At 41.9% G+C, this 21,837-nt stretch overlaps 1 protein-coding gene across 7 annotated transcripts in view; it reads right to left on the bottom strand.

The window, feature by feature from the left end:
• The window catches only part of LOC125897755 (solute carrier family 22 member 5-like), a 38,834-nt gene extending 17,309 nt beyond the window's left edge, over nucleotides 1-21,525 (bottom strand). The window contains exons 1-12 of one of the 7 annotated variants that reach the window (XR_007450516.1): nucleotides 21,079-21,517; nucleotides 19,815-19,997; nucleotides 17,221-17,324; nucleotides 13,758-13,912; nucleotides 13,402-13,573; nucleotides 12,665-12,797; nucleotides 12,349-12,449; nucleotides 10,836-11,050; nucleotides 5,973-6,155; nucleotides 4,102-4,298; nucleotides 973-3,362; nucleotides 810-863 (exon numbers count right to left, since the gene is read on the bottom strand). Coding sequence is in view for 2 of the 7 variants with exons in the window: in XM_049591100.1 (XP_049447057.1) it covers nucleotides 4,141-4,298; nucleotides 5,973-6,155; nucleotides 10,836-11,050; nucleotides 12,349-12,449; nucleotides 12,665-12,797; nucleotides 13,402-13,573; nucleotides 13,758-13,912; nucleotides 17,221-17,324; nucleotides 19,815-19,997; nucleotides 21,079-21,285 (1,611 nt within the window). In the remaining 5 variants the exon portion in view is untranslated. Of the gene's footprint in view, nucleotides 1-806; nucleotides 3,363-4,101; nucleotides 4,299-5,972; nucleotides 6,156-7,410; nucleotides 7,626-8,921; nucleotides 9,023-9,237; nucleotides 9,371-10,835; nucleotides 11,051-12,348; nucleotides 12,450-12,664; nucleotides 12,798-13,401; nucleotides 13,574-13,757; nucleotides 13,913-17,220; nucleotides 17,325-19,814; nucleotides 19,998-21,078 lie in introns of those variants that run through there. The other 6 variants (XR_007450512.1, XR_007450515.1, XR_007450514.1 and 3 more) reach the window with 6 other exon arrangements.
• Nucleotides 21,526-21,837: the final 312 nt, after the last annotated feature.

The following is a 21,837-nucleotide window of genomic DNA, read 5'->3' as shown; positions in this document are numbered from 1 at the left end:
ATCGTTTGCCATGTTACAGATTTTATCATGTCTACATAGTCCGTACATAAATGTATGCAACACCGTGGGTTTCTCAGATCAAAATGGTTAACCGAGTCACTGGTGCAACTATAAGTCCCTCATGGGACCTCCAAAGACCTTTCTCATCCTGTGCTGCTCCTCTCTCGTATTAGAAAAATGTCTTCTTGTGTAATCATAGGTTCCAGGGACACCACTGGTGCCATTCCCCCTCTCCGAGCGGCTCCGAATCCCCCCTCCCATCTACCCATCCGGGGCCCGCCTGTGGACAGCTCTGTGGCCAAGCTCTCCACACTGCCAACATGCTCCAGGCGGTGGATATGGCTGTGTGTATGGCTGCGGGTAGACATTGACAACTGGGGGTGGTTGCGGGGGCTGTGTTGGCTGTGCGGTGGGTGTGTTCATTAGCGTGGGGTTCGTTTTTTCAACCATAATTGGCGCTTGAGTGTTCGCTTTGCCCTTGCTCAGCAGCTCGCCTAGTTGCAGCTGTGCTAGTTTCCTCTGGACGTCTCTATCCTGCTCTTTCATCCTCTGCTCATCTTTTCTGTGTCTTTCCACTGCGTGGATCACACTGTCACAAAACTGTCTGTGTGGCATCGTTGTTAGTGCCACTACGTCTCTCAGTTTGCTCTGGACTGGGGTGGGGAGCGCGTCAGTATTTTTTCACCTTTGGTATAAAATGATACATTATCTGCTTCTACACCTTCAACCTACAAAACAGATTTTTTTTGGCCACTTTGGGGCAGAGGAAACAAGTTTGAGGTAATACGTTGACCATATTGGCAGCCTACCTTTCTCTTTTATGCATCTGTTGTATAGTTTCAGATAGAAGTCATCCAATTATTCTGGAAAGAAGGGAAAAGCAGCAAAGGCTGACACAACAGCCAGAGATTGCTGTATACGTATTGCAATGCATATGAAAAATATTGCGCTTAATAAATGCTTCAGACCTACTTGTTGTAACTTATAGAAAATTACTGTCATTTTTTGGAATTCGGTGATTCTTTCAGTGCTGAAAAGTGCACGCCATTCCTGCAGTAGTTCAGTTTCCAGGAGATACCCTGTTTCTCTGTCATCTGAGGCTCATTCTTAAGGTGTGAGCAGGTCAGCCAGCCATCCTGATGCAGGACAATTTAAGCAAAACTGTGTAAGGTAGTTCACCTACAGTAAGTTTAAAACCCGGCCTGGACTGCACTGTTCTATGTCTGTAATTCATTACTGCAACTGCATAATTGCTTTGTTTTTACTCTGGATTATGTCTGAAGACATTTTATAGACTCACACACACTGATGAAAAGAAAAATGCTGCTGAAATGAAGTCTCAATTTCTTCCTCGAACAAGGAGCAGCAGTGATACACAGTTCAAGGAAAATAACTGGAGAAACATCATGGACACTCTTCAAGAATAACTAAAAGAATTGTTATTGTCCCTGGATTTGTGAAAGTATGTGACTTTAATAGAACCACGAAACCTGACCGTTATTCAGATGATAGGTGTGCCTTAAATTAACTAAGCATTATACATGTTCAGTGCCAATGTGACTAATACCATGACATAATACTGCTGTTTACTGTAAAAGATGAAAATAGTTCCATAAAATAACAGAGCCAGTAATCTACAGTTTTACTTGTGTATAACTTCACATCAAACACTTGCATGTTTCACACTTCAATTTTTCATGAATATTTTGTAGATATCTTTATGATTTGAGATAACATGCATAGAATGAATGAATGAATGAATGAATTTATTCTGGTCTTACATCTCGAAATATACATCATTCGTTCACACTAATATGTACATATTGACCAAAAAGGTGTAGGCTGAAGCTGAAGCTTATTTAGCCCACTCTCTTTACACACACGCACACATACTCAAAAAAACAAACAAACAAACAAACAAACAAACAAACAAAAAACAGCTCACAATGCAGCCAATAAAGGGTGATAACTGAGAAATAAGAACAATTTAAAACCACAAAACAAAAAATGAAGCCAAATCAGATCTCTGTCATGTATCTTTGAATTGCTGACTTTTTATATAATGTTTTTAATTGTAAAAAAGAAGTGCTAACTTTTAATTCATCAGTGGAACTATTCCACAGATGTACTCCTTTAACAGAAATACAGTTTATTTTAGTGTTTGTTCTGACTGTTGGTTTTCTAATCATCTCAGTTCCTCTGAGCTCATAGTGTCTATCTCTACTGTCAAAAAGAGTCTGTATAGTATTTGGAACAAGGTTATTTTTAACTTTTTATATAAACTTTATTGTGTTCAATTCAACTAAATCATAAAATTTTAGTATTTGCAATTTAATAGTGGATTTGTTGAGTCTTTATATACAGCATGATTGATTATTCTAATAGCTTTTTTCTGTAACATAAATATGGGTTTTATATTGTTTATATCCGTATTGCCCCATACTTCAACACAATATAATATGTAAGGCAGAAAAAGAGCACAATACAATATGTATAGAGTATGTTTATGTGTATCTAGTATTGCCATTGTTTTAGATATTTTGTTTTTAACACTGCTTATGTGTAATTTCCAGGTGAGTTTATAATCAGTAATCACACCAAGAAATTTATTTTCATAAACTCTTTCTAATTCAATATCATTAATTACCAGTTTCAATTGAATTTTAATTTTGCCATTTGGAGAAGACAATATATTTAGTTTTATCTATGTTCAAGGAAAGCTTATTAAGGTCAAACCAATTTTTTAATCTCTGTAGCCCTTTTTCTGCCTTGCTGAGAAATAATTCTAAGTTTTCCCCTGAGCAATATAAGGTTGTATCATCAGCAAATAATACATAATTGAACTCATTAGTCACACTACAAATGTCATTAATATACAGAATGAACAACTTGGGCCCCAATATTGAACCCTGCGGCACCCCGCAAGTTATTTTAAGCATATTGGACCTCACATCACTTAGTTGCATATATTGGTATCTGTTGTCCAGATAATTTTTAGCCAAGTGTGTGCAATTCCTCTGAACCCATATCTTTCAAGTTTATGTAGCAATATATTATGATCTATTGTATCAAATGCCTTCTTCAAATCTATGAAAATCCCTATTGTATGCTCTCTATTGTCCATTGCAGTGGATATGTCTTCAACTAATTTCATAACTGCCATTGAAGCGGACTGCATAGAGTGCAGTGAAATGTCATATAATGCCATTGAATCCACTTGTTCTGATTGAACTTATGGGATGGAAATGTTTGATCATAAAAATGGTAAATAGAAGGAATCGTATACTTAGTAACTCATGTAAAGAGCTGACTTTCAAAAAGCTCCATATCTTTTGATTCTTGTGATGAATGGACTCTTCATCCTGTTGGGACAAAAGACAAACAAAACATGAGTTAGTTTTCAGCATACAGGAAAATTTAAAAAGATGCACTACAAAAACTGTTGTAATCATTATCACATCATCTCAGAGTCATGATGATGATGATGATGATGATGATGATGACAGCTACTAATGATGATAAGGGGGATCAGCTTTGGTTGTTATATTTAATAATACTCTTGTTGCTGTTTTAGTCACTATTTTCTAGTCAAGTTGGTCTTTCTGGGAACAAACTTCAAACACACACTAAAATTATTACATGTCACATGTTTTTCAGTAGCAAAAGGTAGTTGAAGTACAACAAATGGGTAATTTGTTCGGCTATGATGACTGTAGTTCCTTAGGCAAAGAAAGATAACTATTCTAACATAAACTGAACAGGATCCATGGACAAATCCACGACAGGAAGCCACCAACAGATGGACCAATGGTGGTGCTTAAGTACCTGCCTTTGTGGCCTCAAAATTTAAAATCCACAATCAACTAATGTGTTTAACTTGGGAGAAGCATGACCCTTTACAGAGAGAGGACATGGGCTGACATTTGAAATGACCTTCTCACATTGTAACAACAGTGCCTAACACATACTGTATATACTCTAGTAAAGCTCTTAAGACAAACCCTTAAGTTACCTAAACCTAAACAGCTGAGCTGATTTTTGATGGTTGTTATGTTAAGAATTTATACATTCATATGTAATTCTGTCTTTTCGTGACTATACCTTTTAGAGTTGCCAAAGTCAAATCCACACATAGGGGCTTTATATTCCTTTAGGAACCCAACGTTCTCTCTTATGCATCTCTTGAATAGTTTGAGGTAGAGGTCGTCCAAAACTCTCTGGCAGGAAGAGAGCAGCGAAGGCAGACACAACAGACAGAGTCCCCAGGATTATATAAGGCAGGTACTTAAAGTATACACCTGTGCAAGGAGAGGAGAAGATTAGGATGAGGGAGGTCCTGAGTCCTGCTTATGTGCAATGCAAGCATTTACTCTATGTGTTCGTAGAAGCATCCAAATTAAAAATAGGTAAAATCAGTTGCTATGTGAAAATTTGTCAATACACTAAGAAAAATTCAGGTTCAACAAATGCTAATAATTAGGGGTCCAAGCAGCAGCACTCCTTTTTCTTCTTTCTACTTCTTTTTGCACAATCTGCACAGATGATCTAGCCCTCCTCAGCCTGTTCCTCTCAGGAGCCTAGTCTGGAGAGGTTGACCCAGAGTGAACAATGCACCTATCATATGCACATCCCGAGAGAGAGTCCTCCTGAACTGGGGGATGGTCCAGGGCTAGGCCTCCACCATTTGAGTCATTTCTGCATACCACAGTGCTGGGCAGAGACCTGAGGCTACCAAATGACTGACAGCTGCTCCTGGCTCACTCTCCAACCGGGGAAAGATGACATGGAGGGGCATAAAGGCGTAAAGCAGTTTTCTTGGCCATGGCACATTTGCAAATTTGTCCACACAGGCCCATGTTTGGGGGATCATCTTGTGGTGCCGGAGAAAACCATCTCGAGCAGTGAGTGTTGAGCCAGCAGGCAAACAGATTCACTTCTCCTTTCCCAATCAGAGTCTCGATCTGCCTCACCACAAGGTGGCGAAGCCTCCACTCATCTGGTAGCAAACCACTCCTTGACATGGCTCTCCACCATCCTCAGCAGGGCAGCAAACCGAACTCCACCCTGCCTGTTGATGCAGGCCACCGTGTTGCAGTTGTTGGTTCAAACCAATACATGCTTCCCCTGTGTCAAAGAGTACGAGGTGTTGGAAGACAAAAATACTGCCTTTATCCCACGGAAGTTTATGTGTCGGACCTCAGTTGGAGGCCACACGTCATCTACTACTCTCTCCAGACAGGTCCCTCCCCAACCTGTCAGGGACGCCGTCATGAACACCGTTAAGTGGCAGGTCACTCATCACAGCATTGCTCCCTGCAACAGATGTTGTAGGGACCCCCAGTATCCAGGTCGTCCTGTTCTGTCTTCTGTCTGTCGTGAGTGGGGATGACAGACACAGTCTGTTTTTTGTGAAAGGTCCTGAATCTCTGCAGGGACGAAATCTATTTCTTTCTGGGAGGATAGATTTACCTCCTTGAACGGAGGAGGATGGCGTCAGAACCGGAGAGAGTAGCCCGGCTTTAGCCGAATTACCTCGTGTGCTGCCTTATATACTGTGGGGTCTGCACATATTTGGGTAGGCACGTCCAGATTTGCAGGCTATGTTTATGCAAATCTCAGTGGGCGAATTTATGCTTGTGATTGGAGGAGTATTACCACTAGAATCCAGTAGAGGGTGGAGCTTGTGTGAGATAGAACTTTGCATTTTCCAGAATGAGTTTTGACACTTTTCACATAGAAGCATTACTTTAAATAGATTCCTAGACATGGGATGCATGGACAAAATAAAAATGAAAAACAAATGTAGTTATGTGAAACACATTTTCACAGGAGGTCATAAGCTACATATTTGAATTAAAATCAAGAGTTCTGTCAATTGAGTAAGAAACAGACTTATTAATGGTTGCAATGTGCTTGAATCCTGATCATTGCTGCTTCTTGCTATATTTACTATTTAAGACCAGTTTACTTACTCAGCTTTAATATAAAGGGCATAAAGCAGGTAACCACTCTGCAAACAGAAGAGCATGTCCCTGTTGCAGTGTTCCTCAGCACTGTTGGGTAAATCTCTGCTGTGTAGATATAGATCAGGGCTGAACCAGTGGACAAACCAAATTTACCCACCATTTCCAGAGCAACAGCCAGATCTGATAAACCTGAAACGTGAAAAATGGTTTGTCTAAGAGGAGCATGAAGCAGAAAAGAAAGTCTGTCAATGTATGATCTACTCTAGTACAGATTTAAATGCATGGAAATAAGTGTTTAGAGATTTTTACCCATATCGTCACTTAATGCAACCATTTTCTCCTCTGCTTAAAAAACTTTTAAGCTCTATTCAAGTCCTCCTTCTGTTGTTAAAGGTTCTGTACGCTACTTTTAAAGCATTAATATAGCAGCAAATCACTATTTGATTTGTGAGGATATAATGGAGCAATGATGTCCCGAGCAGAGAATGAAGTTATCTTACCTCTGTGTGTCATATCTGAGCTTCTCTGTGGTTTGTTGTGGTAAGCCAGTCCAGCTGCGTGCATATTAGTTTGTGTGTGCATCTTATGGACTTGTTTATTGCCACCAATTTGCGCTGTGTTCATACAGTAGTTACCCCTGACATCAGGACGGCGTCCTTACTGAAACATAGCATCCACCCTGCAGTTCCCCAGGTAAACAACTTTAACTCTGTCAGCACTGTTGCTGTTGTTTAGTGCTGTTGATGGAGTTAGCACCATTAGCTGCTAGCTGCTGGCTCAGCCACTTCCATATTGAGAACTGTGTCTATAGGCTACAGCTGATACGCTCAGAATTTTGCATAGAGCCCCTTTGACAATCTTCTACCTTAGAAACTGTCATAAAGGGAAATTCTGCTGATTTTACAAGTCAAAGTCTGTTTACAGGTCTTAGGAAGTACTACTGCATAGCCTATGTGAAAAAAGTTGCAGAAAACCTTTTGGTTCCAGAGGGAGCTGTTTGAAATCTGAGAAACTGCCTCAAATGATGTCACTTGAGTCAGCCACAGCTGGAACTGTAGACTTGAAAATGAAAAGCCCTCGGAGGGAAAGAATCAAGCTTACCATACCTTTACAGCCTACCCTGCTCCTCATCTCTGTTTGAGGCTAACAGCTCAAGGCTACATTATTAGCTGCTAATACCATAACTCACCCGATTGCCGACTGAACTGTTGGCAGTAGAACTGCATTATGGGTAATGGAGGCGCCAGATAACAATTAATAGTGATTAATAGTAATGTGTGGAATGAAATGATACCTCTGGTTCTGCATCACTATATTTTCATACTGTCCATTGTGAGTCTGACAAAGTTATATGAGTGCAATGTTGTGTACTTTTGTTAGGCCCAAAAATACTTGCTCAGAAACATGACAGTACTGTGATGCACCATGTCATGACACCGCTTACTTTGGGGTACCAGTTGAATTAAGAACAGTGACACTCCTCCGAGCAGCAAGAGACAGGTGACAGACAGTCGTCGTGGAAAGTATCGCACTACCACCCAGCAGAAAATGTATGCTGGTACCTCCACAGCTGCTGAGAGGAAACTGCTTATGTAGGGGTTAGCATGAAGCTCAGCCGAGTTCAGGGACAGGCCGTAGTATCCAGTATTCAAAGTGCTCCTGTGAAGACGGAAATATAGACAACAGAGATATTTGAATGGAAATCTTCATAGAAATGGCATTTGCTAACATGCACTGTACTGTAGCTGCAGACAGTCAGGACTTCTATTCACTCCTTATTGCCATCAACACAGAACAGCTGAGCATGCAGTAGAGCAAAAACTAGAAAAGCACTCAGAGAGTGCAGACCTCTGCCAAGTAGGTGATATCCCTCCCCCTGTGCATCAGATTTTGCAGCCTGCATCACAATTAGGTCATTTGCATCACTATCATTATTAGGTTATATATGCCTTAACCATGGAGACACTGTGGTGTATTTATTTTGTTTTTATTTTGTACCAACACAGAATATGTTTTTTTGTTTTTTTCACTTTCTTTTTTTCCAACACAGAACATTAATTTCAACTTTAGAATTACAAAAATATTTAGGAAGTAGAACAAGACGTGCTTTCCGGCCACCAGATGGTGCTATTTTCACCGTCTTTAGAAATTGGAATTGCTGCTGAGGCTGTCAGACGATAGAGTTTATTTATTATTTTGTCAACTTTGCTTCAACTGATCACCACCAAAATTTTATCATCTGTTCCTTGTCCCATTGTCCACCTTTCCTGAAAATGTCATCAACATCCGTTCATAACTTTTTGAGTTATTTTGCAGACAAACAAACAAAAAAACAAACAGACAAACAGACCAAAGCCGGCGAAAACATAACCTCCTTGGCAGAGGTAATAACACTGATTAGTTGATCAGTGTCAATGGATATTTTAAGAATTAAATTTCTTAGGATAACAACTGACATAAGCTACAAAGAGGCCCAAAAAAGCACCTATGCAGGTGTTTGCTGGTACCACACAATGCATACCTGCAGTGAGTATGCAGTTACGCAGAAATTTAAACCTCATTCTCTTTTTTAATGACACATATTGTAAATTTAGAAGAATACTCAGAGGAACCACTTTATAAGCACCTGTGCAGTCTACAGTCCAGTACAATTGCCCTGCAAATTATTATCCAGAACACTACTCATTGCCCAATTAAGCAATCCCATAACTGTAGTGTGTTATTTATTGCTGTGTTACTGTCTAACATTTTCCACAATTCTTTTCACCTCCCAGTGAGGAGCTTCACTGGGAGGTTTGGGACTAGCTAACAGGAGTTATGAGGACAGTGACACAGACATGAACTCAGTGGGCTCCCACCTGTGAACACTGCCAATTATGTTTGTTGAATGTATAACCAAGCAGAAGCCTAAAATCTAATTGTGTGTTTGGTGAAATTCTCAGACTAGATACTCACCATATAAGGCACAGAATAAGAGTTATGTTCCTGATGTTTTTTGTCCTCAGCAGGTCGAAGATATTGTGTTGTTCCTTGGAGTGCATCTCTGTCTCATCAGCCTGCAAGATAGAAAACTAGTTTGTTGTTTCAGCTGGTCGATCTGTCTTTCCACCACTTGGGTCCAGAATAAAATATCTAAATAACTGCTAAACGAACTGCAAGGAAATTTGTTACAGACATTATTGTCCCTACAGGGTAAATGCACCAGCAATATGTGTCCTCAGGCAGGCCTCTGTGTCTTGTTCTGCATGATTTAAAGTGAAAGCAGACTTACATATGCAATGCAATCTTCAAAGATCACCAGTGGAGCCTCGACTCTGTTCTTCTTAGCAGCCTTTCTCACTATGGCCTCGGCCTCCTCCACTCTTCCCTGAGAGAGCAACCATCGAGGAGACTCTGGGATGAACCTGCCTCAGTTTTCAACAGACAAACAGAGAGGCTGGATCAGAGGAGCTTAGAGGACATGGCAACAAAGAGGGTGACTGCAAGTTAGAATATTTCTCTAGTCTAAGAGTCAAATCATTATTTGCCTCCTGACAAGAGCAAAATCATGACATTTATGGTGCATGGTAGCTAAGCTGACTATAGTCTCGCTCACCAGACCTTTCTCAAGAAAACAAAGGTCTGGCTGCGCCGACTCTCACTTTAAGATTGGAGGAAAAAACGCCCCGGCTTTTTAAAATTCTTTAAACCAATCACAATCATTCTGGGCGGTGCCACAGCAATGGTGGTTTTACCCATATCGTCACTTAATGCAACCATTTTCTCCTCTGCTTAAAAAACTTTTAAGCTCTATTCAAGTCCTCCTTCTGTTGTTAAAGGTTCTGTACGCTACTTTTAAAGCATTAATATAGCAGCAAATCACTATTTGATTTGTGAGGATATAATGGAGCAATGATGTCCCGAGCAGAGAATGAAGTTATCTTACCTCTGTGTGTCATATCTGAGCTTCTCTGTGGTTTGTTGTGGTAAGCCAGTCCAGCTGCGTGCATATTAGTTTGTGTGTGCATCTTATGGACTTGTTTATTGCCACCAATTTGCGCTGTGTTCATACAGTAGTTACCCCTGACATCAGGACGGCGTCCTTACTGAAACATAGCATCCACCCTGCAGTTCCCCAGGTAAACAACTTTAACTCTGTCAGCACTGTTGCTCTTGTTTAGTGCTGTTGATGGAGTTAGCACCATTAGCTGCTAGCTGCTGGCTCAGCCACTTCCATATTGAGAACTGTGTCTATAGGCTACAGCTGATACGCTCAGAATTTTGCATAGAGCCCCTTTGACAATCTTCTACCTTAGAAACTGTCATAAAGGGAAATTCTGCTGATTTTACAAGTCAAAGTCTGTTTACAGGTCTTAGGAAGTACTACTGCATAGCCTATGTGAAAAAAGTTGCAGAAAACCTTTGGTTCCAGAGGGAGCTGTTTGAAATCTGAGAAACTGCCTCAAATGATGTCACTTGAGTCAGCCACAGCTGGAACTGTAGACTTGAAAATGAAAAGCCCTCGGAGGGAAAGAATCAAGCTTACCATACCTTTACAGCCTACCCTGCTCCTCATCTCTGTTTGAGGCTAACAGCTCAAGGCTACATTATTAGCTGCTAATACCATAACTCACCCGATTGCCGACTGAACTGTTGGCAGTAGAACTGCATTATGGGTAATGGAGGCGCCAGATAACAATTAATAGTGATTAATAGTAATGTGTGGAATGAAAATGATACCTCTGGTTCTGCATCACTATATTTTCATACTGTCCATTGTGAGTCTGACAAAGTTATATGAGTGCAATGTTGTGTACTTTTGTTAGGCCCAAAAATACTTGCTCAGAAACATGACAGTACTGTGATGCACCATGTCATGACACCGCTTACTTTGGGGTACCAGTTGAATTAAGAACAGTGACACTCCTCCGAGCAGCAAGAGACAGGTGACAGACAGTCGTCGTGGAAAGTATCGCACTACCACCCAGCAGAAAATGTATGCTGGTACCTCCACAGCTGCTGAGAGGAAACTGCTTATGTAGGGGTTAGCATGAAGCTCAGCCGAGTTCAGGGACAGGCCGTAGTATCCAGTATTCAAAGTGCTCCTGTGAAGACGGAAATATAGACAACAGAGATATTTGAATGGAAATCTTCATAGAAATGGCATTTGCTAACATGCACTGTACTGTAGCTGCAGACAGTCAGGACTTCTATTCACTCCTTATTGCCATCAACACAGAACAGCTGAGCATGCAGTAGAGCAAAAACTAGAAAAGCACTCAGAGAGTGCAGACCTCTGCCAAGTAGGTGATATCCCCTCCCCCTGTGCATCAGATTTTGCAGCCTGCATCACAATTAGGTCATTTGCATCACTATCATTATTAGGTTATATATGCCTTAACCATGGAGACACTGTGGTGTATTTATTTTGTTTTTATTTTGTACCAACACAGAATATGTTTTTTTTGTTTTTTTCACTTTCTTTTTTTCCAACACAGAACATTAATTTCAACTTTAGAATTACAAAAATATTTAGGAAGTAGAACAAGACGTGCTTTCCGGCCACCAGATGGTGCTATTTTCACCGTCTTTAGAAATTGGAATTGCTGCTGAGGCTGTCAGACGATTGAGTTTATTTATTATTTTGTCAACTTTGCTTCAACTGATCACCACCAAAATTTTATCATCTGTTCCTTGTCCCATTGTCCACCTTTCCTGAAAATGTCATCAACATCCGTTCATAACTTTTTGAGTTATTTTGCAGACAAACAAACAAAAAAACAAACAGACAAACAGACCAAAGCCGGCGAAAACATAACCTCCTTGGCAGAGGTAATAACACTGATTAGTTGATCAGTGTCAATGGATATTTTAAGAATTAAATTTCTTAGGATAACAACTGACATAAGCTACAAAGAGGCCCAAAAAAGCACCTATGCAGGTGTTTGCTGGTACCACACAATGCATACCTGCAGTGAGTATGCAGTTACGCAGAAATTTAAACCTCATTCTCTTTTTTAATGACACATATTGTAAATTTAGAAGAATACTCAGAGGAACCACTTTATAAGCACCTGTGCAGTCTACAGTCCAGTACAATTGCCCTGCAAATTATTATCCAGAACACTACTCATTGCCCAATTAAGCAATCCCATAACTGTAGTGTGTTATTTATTGCTGTGTTACTGTCTAACATTTTCCACAATTCTTTTCACCTCCCAGTGAGGAGCTTCACTGGGAGGTTTGGGACTAGCTAACAGGAGTTATGAGGACAGTGACACAGACATGAACTCAGTGGGCTCCCACCTGTGAACACTGCCAATTATGTTTGTTGAATGTATAACCAAGCAGAAGCCTAAAATCTAATTGTGTGTTTGGTGAAATTCTCAGACTAGATACTCACCATATAAGGCACAGAATAAGAGTTATGTTCCTGATGTTTTTTGTCCTCAGCAGGTCGAAGATATTGTGTTGTTCCTTGGAGTGCATCTCTGTCTCATCAGCCTGCAAGATAGAAAACTAGTTTGTTGTTTCAGCTGGTCGATCTGTCTTTCCACCACTTGGGTCCAGAATAAAATATCTAAATAACTGCTAAAAGAATTGCAAGGAAATTTGTTACAGACATTATTGTCCCTACAGGGTAAATGCACCAGCAATATGTGTCCTCAGGCAGGCCTCTGTGTCTTGTTCTGCATGATTTAAAGTGAAAGCAGACTTACATATGCAATGCAATCTTCAAAGATCACCAGTGGAGCCTCGACTCTGTTCTTCTTAGCAGCCTTTCTCACTATGGCCTCGGCCTCCTCCACTCTTCCCTGAGAGAGCAACCATCGAGGAGACTCTGGGATGAACCTGCCTCAGTTTTCAACAGACAAACAGAGAGGCTGGATCAGAGGAGCTTAGAGGACATGGCAACAAAGAGGGTGACTGCAAGTTAGAATATTTCTCTAGTCTAAGAGTCAAATCATTATTTGCCTCCTGACAAGAGCAAAATCATGACATTTATGGTGCATGGTAGCTAAGCTGACTATAGTCTCGCTCACCAGACCTTTCTCAAGAAAACAAAGGTCTGGCTGCGCCGACTCTCACTTTAAGATTGGAGGAAAAAACGCCCCGGCTTTTTAAAATTCTTTAAACCAATCACAATCATTCTGGGCGGTGCCACAGCAATGGTGCACTTGCAAAAATATTGCCGGGGGGAAACAGGTTTTGGTGTAACACGCCCACAAAAATAACGCCTACAGGACGCAAACCATGGCAGAAAAATGGCTACAACCCCGCAAGATCAAACACTGCAAAAGTTAGTAAAGGACGTGTTGAAAACTGCTACACAACCGGAGGTGGTAGGGCGGGACTTCCACCCAATGAGAGGCTGATCTATGCAGCGAACTTCCGCCCACTCAGACTAAGCTGACCATGAATACGGGTACATTTTTTTGTTATGAGTACATCCTACCACCAGAGGGGGGCATAGATCAGGCAAATCAGAGTGGACCCCAGCAGGAGGGATTTCCAGTCCCTTAAAAAGTAGGCAATGGGTGGAAGCACCATGTAGCCAAAGGCATAGGCCACACACACACCAATAGATGAGAACAGGACACGAACATTTCCAGTCAAGATCTCACTGCCTGCACAAAAAGAGAAAAAGAGTAATTCATGACAGTAGTGCAGGTAATACTTGAAAATAGTAGTGATAAATGGTGATACAAAAAGACACATTACACACAATATGCTGTCTGTATATTTAAAGTCACTAACTGTTGTAGAACAATATTATTTGCTGTTATTAGAGCATGAAATGTTCACATTTACCCAGCACAAAAGCAGATATATAGTTGGAGACCTGTCCAACAGCACTGATGAAGATGAGGATGGAGAACACCGTCCAAGAAGGTGAAAAGATTTCAGCAAAGGTAAAAATTGTCTGAATGGCCATGGCGGCAAAGAGAACAGGCTTTCTTCCAAACCTAGAGTAAGAGGTCAAACAACAATTAAGATTTTTTTTTTTTTAAAGAAAATTTCGCAAGAAACACCAAGTGCTACCAAGTAATAAGTAGCAGTAGCTGAGTCACTGATATGTTCTGCTTACAAGAAGTGCTGCATAGGCTACTACATGTACAACAGGTACTGAGCATTACGTGTGTATAATATTATATGTATTTACAATACATCACAATATGTATTTAACATGTATAATCCCAAACGTAACAATAAAGCAACAGTTGTATAAGTAGTCAAGTCTGAAGTAGTATATGATAGATGGAAAGCTCTGATATGTAGATGGTCTAAAACGCGAAGCGCCAGGCGTGCGGCGCACGGGCGTGTCCCAGTCACTTGCTAGTTAGACAGCACGTTTTTAGACTGTGCGCCATGGCGGAGAGTCTAAAAGGGTTGGACTTACTCTGTAAATTAGTCATGGGTGTGTTTTGGGCGTATCATTCAATAAGCCAATCAGAGTGTCACCTCTCATTCCCTTTAAAAGAGGCACGATTGGAGCGCATGGCAGAGAGCTAGTTAGATGGCGGACCTACCAACTGGAAAGAGTGAGCGTTTTACAGCTGAGGAGACGGATCTCCTCGTGCGGGAGGTGAAGGCCCGTCAGAACCAGATCTATGGGGACAGTAGACAGGCACCCAAACTCCCTGAGGTAAAGCAGGCGTGGGATCACTAATACAAGAAAGATCTTACTAAATATCTGTGGAATATTATTCAAACCTGTTTTCATCACATAACAGAACACAGCTGTCAGGAGCTGTGCTCCAGATCCTGCAGCTAGGACCTGTTCAGCGTTTTAGATCATTCTGATTAATGACTGACCATTAAGGCGTGTTTCTGATAAATATTTTAATGTGCACAATAATAACCTTTCACATTGTAATCATATTTTTATTTGTTATGTTTTGCATATGTGTGGCTGCTCCGTGTGTGTCTGAGCAGAGTGCCCGCGCGTTGTGCACCCGCCTAGAGATGCATATTACTAACTTGTTTAACAGTGAAATACTGCGCCGTTGACTTTAGACCAGGTTTTTGTTGGTCACTGGCGCATTTGCTTTTCACGTCATCTAACTAGTAACGCACCATGACTGCACCTGACCACTCCTCATCTTTAGACCAACACACCCAGAGAAGCACAAGTTCATTTGCTAGTCAGACAACGAGGGCGCAGGGCATGAAAATGACAACTGCGCCTGCATCTAAATAGCAATGACATTTGCGACATGGATTATGCGCCCTCCGCCGTCCACTTTAGACCATCTAAATAGGGCCCATAATGTTTACATGCTGTTTAAAATGGAGAATCTGCTGCTGTCATCTCTGAGACACACACACACACACACACACACACACACACACACACACCAACATGTCTTTGAGTTTGTGTCAGTGGTCTTTGCTATGGTAATCAATGGGGCCCTCTGAGAGAGTGGAGGGAAGAGGGGCAGTCATCTGCTCAGAGCAGGCAACTGCTTTAATGGAGTTGAAACCTCTCAAACGCTTCCTTTTCCCGCCAAAATCATGAGTCCAATCATTAACATATAGATACCACCAGAGAGAGGAGATTCTCCCAAATGCCTAAATTTTTGATTTATTATTGTGGTGTCAAAAATGTGATCATGTTCACAGGTTAGAAAACTGGTGTCCCCAGCTATTTATACACATATACATAAGGCCCGTTTCCACTGCAGGAACTTCGGGGTAATTTTTTGGGGCCGGGACTGTTGGTGCGTGTCTCCACCGCAGGAACCACCCCCGAAGGACAGAGTTCCAGAGCTTGTACAGGGACTAAACAAGTCCCTGCCTCGGAGTAGGTACTCAGAACGGCCCCAAGAAACTCCTGGCTGGGGCTTGAGGATTACTTGGTGCTGATTGGATACACTCAAGGCAGGATGTGATGTTTTGTAATTAATAACATGGTTATCGTAGATTAGCTGGGCTAACCGTTAGCTGTTAGCGGTGTCTGTAATAACTCCGGTCACGGTCCATGAAAAAAAATTTTTTCCAGCGGATATCGTAGTTACAACATGATTGACCTAGCAAAGCAGTTTTGTGTTGATATGTGTGGTATTTATTCAGTTTTGGGAAAACACAATGTCTAGAAAGCATCAGCTGACAGGGACAGCTAACAGCAGCAGCAAAGCTAACATCAGGACGTCATCTGTTAAAAGCTTCCCGTCGTCGGATACGACATGAAACTACTCCAGTTAGCTCAATCATGTTATAACTAAGACATCCGCTGGAAAAAATATTTTTTTCACAGACCTTGACCGGAGTTATTACAGACACCGCTAACAGCTAACAGCGTCCCTACGTCCCTACGTCGCCCCGGTCAAAATGGTCGCACAACAATTATGTCACATACATATTCTGGTAACTTTACAGGAACCTTCCCCCTACGCTGCTCTCTCAGTGGAGACATGGCGGTTGAGAGGGCCGAGGAAGAGGACGTTCCTGTCGTAGTTCCTGCCCCCCAAATAGTACCAGGAACTTCTTCAGTGGAAACGGGCCTATAGGAGTGAATAAACCAAAAAATGGCTCTCCCTTTACTTGGAGGCTCATTGAGGCAAATGTGTACGTGTGTGTGATTCCATTGTTACATCTCTGTGACAAGCACAATTTTTCCTACAATTTGATGTGTGAATTGTGTATGCACAGTGAAAACTGTGGCAGTGAGAGCAATTTGTTCAGAATTTTTTTGGAATATCTTTCAGCTCCTCCACACAGCGATGATGTCACGCACTCTAGCTCTGTCCCATAGAAACCTACTGTAAAATATTTACGTAGGTTTTTTTTTTTGCGATTTTCATAAAAACCATTTGGCGAATCTCAGAGAAAGGTCACATCACACCACTCCCGATAATTTTGCACATTTTGACGTATCTTTTGCCTACATGTTGGCAATGCTGCGGGAGGAGTGGCATGACAAAAAATGAGGTGGAAGAAGAGTAAAAAGTTTAAGAAGTATAAGAATAAATGCAACAGACTATATATAGTTGCCTTGCTGTTGCACAGCAGGCACCCAAACAAGATGTTAAAGCAAGACAAAAGTGCAAAAAACAAATACCCAACATTAAGGAATACTTTTTTATCTGCTGTGTACCTCTAGGGTCAGTGATCATAACAATATGTACTGCAGCATTACATAACAAAACACCAAGCAAGGTAACATAATACTGAGGAGAAGTCTTGTTACATAAGAAACGTGTATCATATCTTGTAGAATTAAGAGATTTTAAGAACATGGTATCATTTGACTGTAAGATGGTGTTTTCAGTACCTGTCTGAGAGCTGTCCTGAGACAAATGATCCACATAAAAATCCCAGAAAGACAATTGTGGAGGTGAGTGGCCCCTTCCACTGATCCCTGCACGCCAGGTCAAACTGCAACATCCATGCAGGAACAATTAAACACTTAAATATACAGACTGTGAGAGTCCATGGTAAAGGCCATTTGGTGAATGTAAGCCTTTTAACCCTGTTTCTCTTAACTTCTGAGAAGTTCAGCAGCCACATGGTAACATGTTTACCTGCTGTTTGACTTCATTTCCCTTTGGCAGAAACCTTAAAGGGATAGTGCACCCAAAAATAAAAGTTCAGCCATTATCTACTCACCCATATGCCGACGGAGGTCCTGGTGAAGTTTTAGAGTGCTCATCCCTTGCGGAGATCGGTGGGGGGAGCAGCTAGCACACCTAATGGCAGACGGCGCCCCAGACTAACGTCCAAGAACACAAAATTGAATCCACAAAATATCTCCATACTGCTCATCTGTAGTGATCCAAGTGTCCTGGAGCCCCAACATAAAAAGTTGTTTTGAAAAACGTCATATGAACTCTGTTTTTAGCCTCACTGTAGCCTGTAGCTCTGACTGCTTCTCTGTGCTCCGCGCTCACGTGTGCGCGCCTGCGCAAGACCAGCGAAAGCATGAGCTTTGCTCACCCATGTTTACATCACGTGACACGTGCACCGCAGGGAGAGACAACGTAACCACAGAGCTAAAAGATAATTTGCACTACGGTCTTTTAGCAAAGGACAGCCCAACATGTCTGAAGACTTTGAAATTGAGGAGGAACAGCATTTCTTTGTTGAGCCGTATTTGTTTGAGCCCGAGTATACGCACGGAACTCAGGCTACTGGACGAAGCAGCCGCCGCAGCTCATGAGCCTAACCCTCAGCCAGCCGCAGAATACCGGAGTCGAGCACTGGAAACCAGGTGGTGTAGTTGTTTCAAATGCAAAGCAATGCCAACGGGTGAGGAAAGTCTTTGCTGCTCAGACTGGGAATTGGCGATGCCTGCACTTGAGAATCTGGACATCAGTACTGACGAGACTGCTGCTCTTCAGAGACCGTGCATCACCGATCACCCTGAGCACGCACACGTGAGTGCGGAGCACAGAGAAGCAGTCAGAGCTACAGGCTACAGTGAGGCTAAAAACAGAGTTCATATGACGTTTTTCGAAACAACTTTTTATGTTGGGGCTTCAGGACACTTGGATCACTACGGATGAGCAGTATGGAGATATTTTGTGGATTCAATTTTGTGTTCTTGGACGTTAGTCTGGGGCGCCATCTACCATTAGGTGTGCTAGCTGCTCCACCCGCCGATCTCTGCAAGGGATGTGAGGACTCTAAAACTTCACCAAGGCCTCCGTCAGCATGAGGGTGAGTAGATAATGACTGAATTTTCATTTTTGGGTGCACTATCCCATTAAGCAACATGTATCTGGTTAACTTGTTTTTCCATAAAAAAATCAAGCAATTTCTTATAATACCATGGTATTATTATAAAAATTGCTTCAACACTTCAGTGCACTGACCCCTTCGTCACGTTAACACACTATAAAGAGATCACTGTGTAACTTGTCATGTGTCAACTCACAGCATTCTCACTCAGACCTCGTCACATATTAATGTTTGGTCAGTGACCTTACATGTCCAGATACAACGTGAAAGGTACCCTGGGTGCGTTGGTTGATGTTCTGGGACACCGTGTAGAGTTATGCCTGTTACATGCATTGTCTTCTTTCAAATACACTTCCGTTTTCACAGGAAATTTACCATTTACATGCAGTCTCTTTCAAAATAAACTCATTACGTCAGTACAACAACAGAAATTTAGGGTTTTTTTTCCTCCAACAACTAACACACACAGTTGGGTTTAGGCAACAAAACACGTGGTTAGGTTTAGGAAAACAGAACCGGGTTTGGCATTATAATCTTACAGTACACAAACACCACTCTCGGTGTTTGTTAGAGCCGTCCACCACCCCTCACACCTGCCCTTGTCGGACTTTCGCCGCCTTCACTTTCGTTCTTGTCCCACCGCACTTCCCCCTGACGCCATTAAATCAAAACAGCCACGAGTCATGTCATGTATCACGCCAACATTAAAGCACAGCTTTTTTCCGTCAGTGTCTGACACAGCAAGTCACTGCCCAAGTGCCGGATTTCGACGACTCCGGGGTGAGAACAGGTTGTTTAATTCCATAGATCTAAATGATGTTATGAAGCTGCTAATCTGTTTAAGCCTGTCTTAACTTAGTTTTCACTAATTATATTTAACATTATGAACACATTCTCACTGGTTGGGACTTTCCCCACCTTGCAAAAGTATGCGGTATCTCGCTGTTAATGAAGAAAAAGGACCTAAATCAAATGGTTGCTGAAAAACCAACCAATTTTCCTTCCTGAGCAAGACTGTACACAGAGTTGTGTACACAGTTGGACAATTATCCCTCTGTCCACAGAGTGTATGATGTGATCTGGTCAGGTTTTACATCACTATAGTTCAGTTACTATTTCTGATGTTGCCACTGTACTAGATCTTAAATTCTACCAACAAACAATCCCATGCTCGATGTACATTCTTACCTCAGTGACAATGGTGGATTGGTAGATGTCTTTGCTGTAGCTCCACCCATCCACACAGCCCTCCTGCTCCAGGTCAGTGAGGTTGACGTCCCTGCCAGGAATGAATCCCTGAGCAGAGAGGTTTTCGACCACATCCAGCCTGTACCTGCTGCATCTGCTCAGCTCCTGTTTCCCATTCACCACCTCACAGTCACAATAATACACACTTTATTAGTTATTAGCAACACTTTTTTGCAATTAACCTACCCATGATGTATACCATGTCATACTGTGTAAGGAAATGGGGTGAAACTGTGATGCATTAACATGGCATTGACAACTGTGTCCTTACAGTACCTGCGCTGTATGACCACACACGTCTGTTGGAGATGGCATATTAGGTGCCACCCCAGGTTCTTTCTTTGGGGAGATTTGTTCCATTCCTCCTTTTTTGTGAACTCAAGAGGAGCTTGATCAGTGTTGAGTTGGCTGCTGGTGAGAGTAGAGGAGAATTGTGAAGTGCTCCAGAATGGATATGACCTTCTCTGGAACGTTTTTCAGAGCCTTTGATACAGTATAAAAGCCTCTGTTTGGCTGCCACTTACATGGATCATTTCCACTTGCACACCCAGTGCTCACATCATCTCACCCAGAAGAAGATGTAGACATAGATGTTGTGGTCCTAGCCTCTGCACATCTCTCAGAGCTGGACACTGAGGGGCTGTGGGTGGCATTTGGGACGAGCAAGAACTTAAGATACATACCTGCCCATGAAATTTCCAAGTCTCTTGCAATCCAAGGGCCATACTGTGTCACTTGCCTTCAGTAGCTGTGATACAGTAAATGTATTTCCAACTAGGGCAAAGAAGACTGCATGGGATAGCTGGAATGTTAATGATATCACGACAAAGGCATTATGGCTCTGTCAAAGGCTCCAAAACGCATTCCAGAGGAGGTCGTTTCCATTGCGTTCTCCTCAATGAACTCAACAGCAACCAACTCAACATCAGTCAAGCTCGTCCTGAGCTATTCATAAATAAACAAAGAGGAATGGAGCAAATCCCCCAAACTAAGGACACACTGGCGCAGCAGTGTACCAAGGAGGATACTGCTGTGGACAAGCACTCGCGGTGGCATCAAATATCAGAATCTAACAGATTGAGGATGGACCTTAACCCTACAAAATTTAATTATGGCCATAAAATGCCTGTCATGACCACAACAAGGCATTTTTTCAATAGCTCAATTTCTGTTCAGTGTGCAAAGGTTCAAAAAACCTAATTACCTCTATCGGGATGATAGCATTGCGCCAATCTTGGGACAGGTTAACCTCAGGAACCAGACAGTGGTGACTGGGAGTAGCAGTCAAGAAGACGAGAGACAAAGTTCCAAATCCATTGGGCATGATGCTGACACAAAGCAGGAAGAAGACAGTCTGCTGAAAGCTGCCCCACTGACCCAGAAAAGATATGGTGTCATCATAATTCTTCATATCAGAATCCTCTGGTCCCTTCCACAGCCTGTAACCTGTAGACCACTTCTTTCTCAACGGCAACAGAAAAAAACAGACGAGTTTGCCTTCATGTCACTGGGAAACTAGCCACGCCCTGTACTAGATGAAGCATGCGTACCAAAGGGATGATGAAAAAAAGCAAAGTTACAGTGAAACTTTACCTTTCCCCCAATTATTTGTGCTAGGAAGCACTACACTCCAATGTTATAGCTATTGCTGCCGGGCATGCAGAATGCAACAACAATAAACAAGTCACTCTTATTCTAGTTCAAACAGAAACAGGTCTGAAAAAACAAAAAAAGTTTTTTATTGTCCTCACCAGGTTACACATTACAAAGGTATCTAAAAGTTACTTTTCTCATGCAAAAGCTTGTTGAACAGTCACTTGTGTCAGATAAAGACAAGAATACGCAAACTTTGCTCTTTTTGCTTGACTACTGAAACATTTATTAACAGCCGTCTAGCCAGTATTTCGTGTTATTCCCCATAAAGGATAACAAGCCTGGGGCATAGGTGGCTTAGTGGTAGAGC

This window comes from Epinephelus fuscoguttatus, linkage group LG12 (assembly GCF_011397635.1).
Source record: "Epinephelus fuscoguttatus linkage group LG12, E.fuscoguttatus.final_Chr_v1".
NCBI classification, from domain to species: Eukaryota; Metazoa; Chordata; class Actinopteri; order Perciformes; family Serranidae; genus Epinephelus; species Epinephelus fuscoguttatus.
This window is presented reverse-complemented; position numbering and strand designations above follow the sequence as displayed.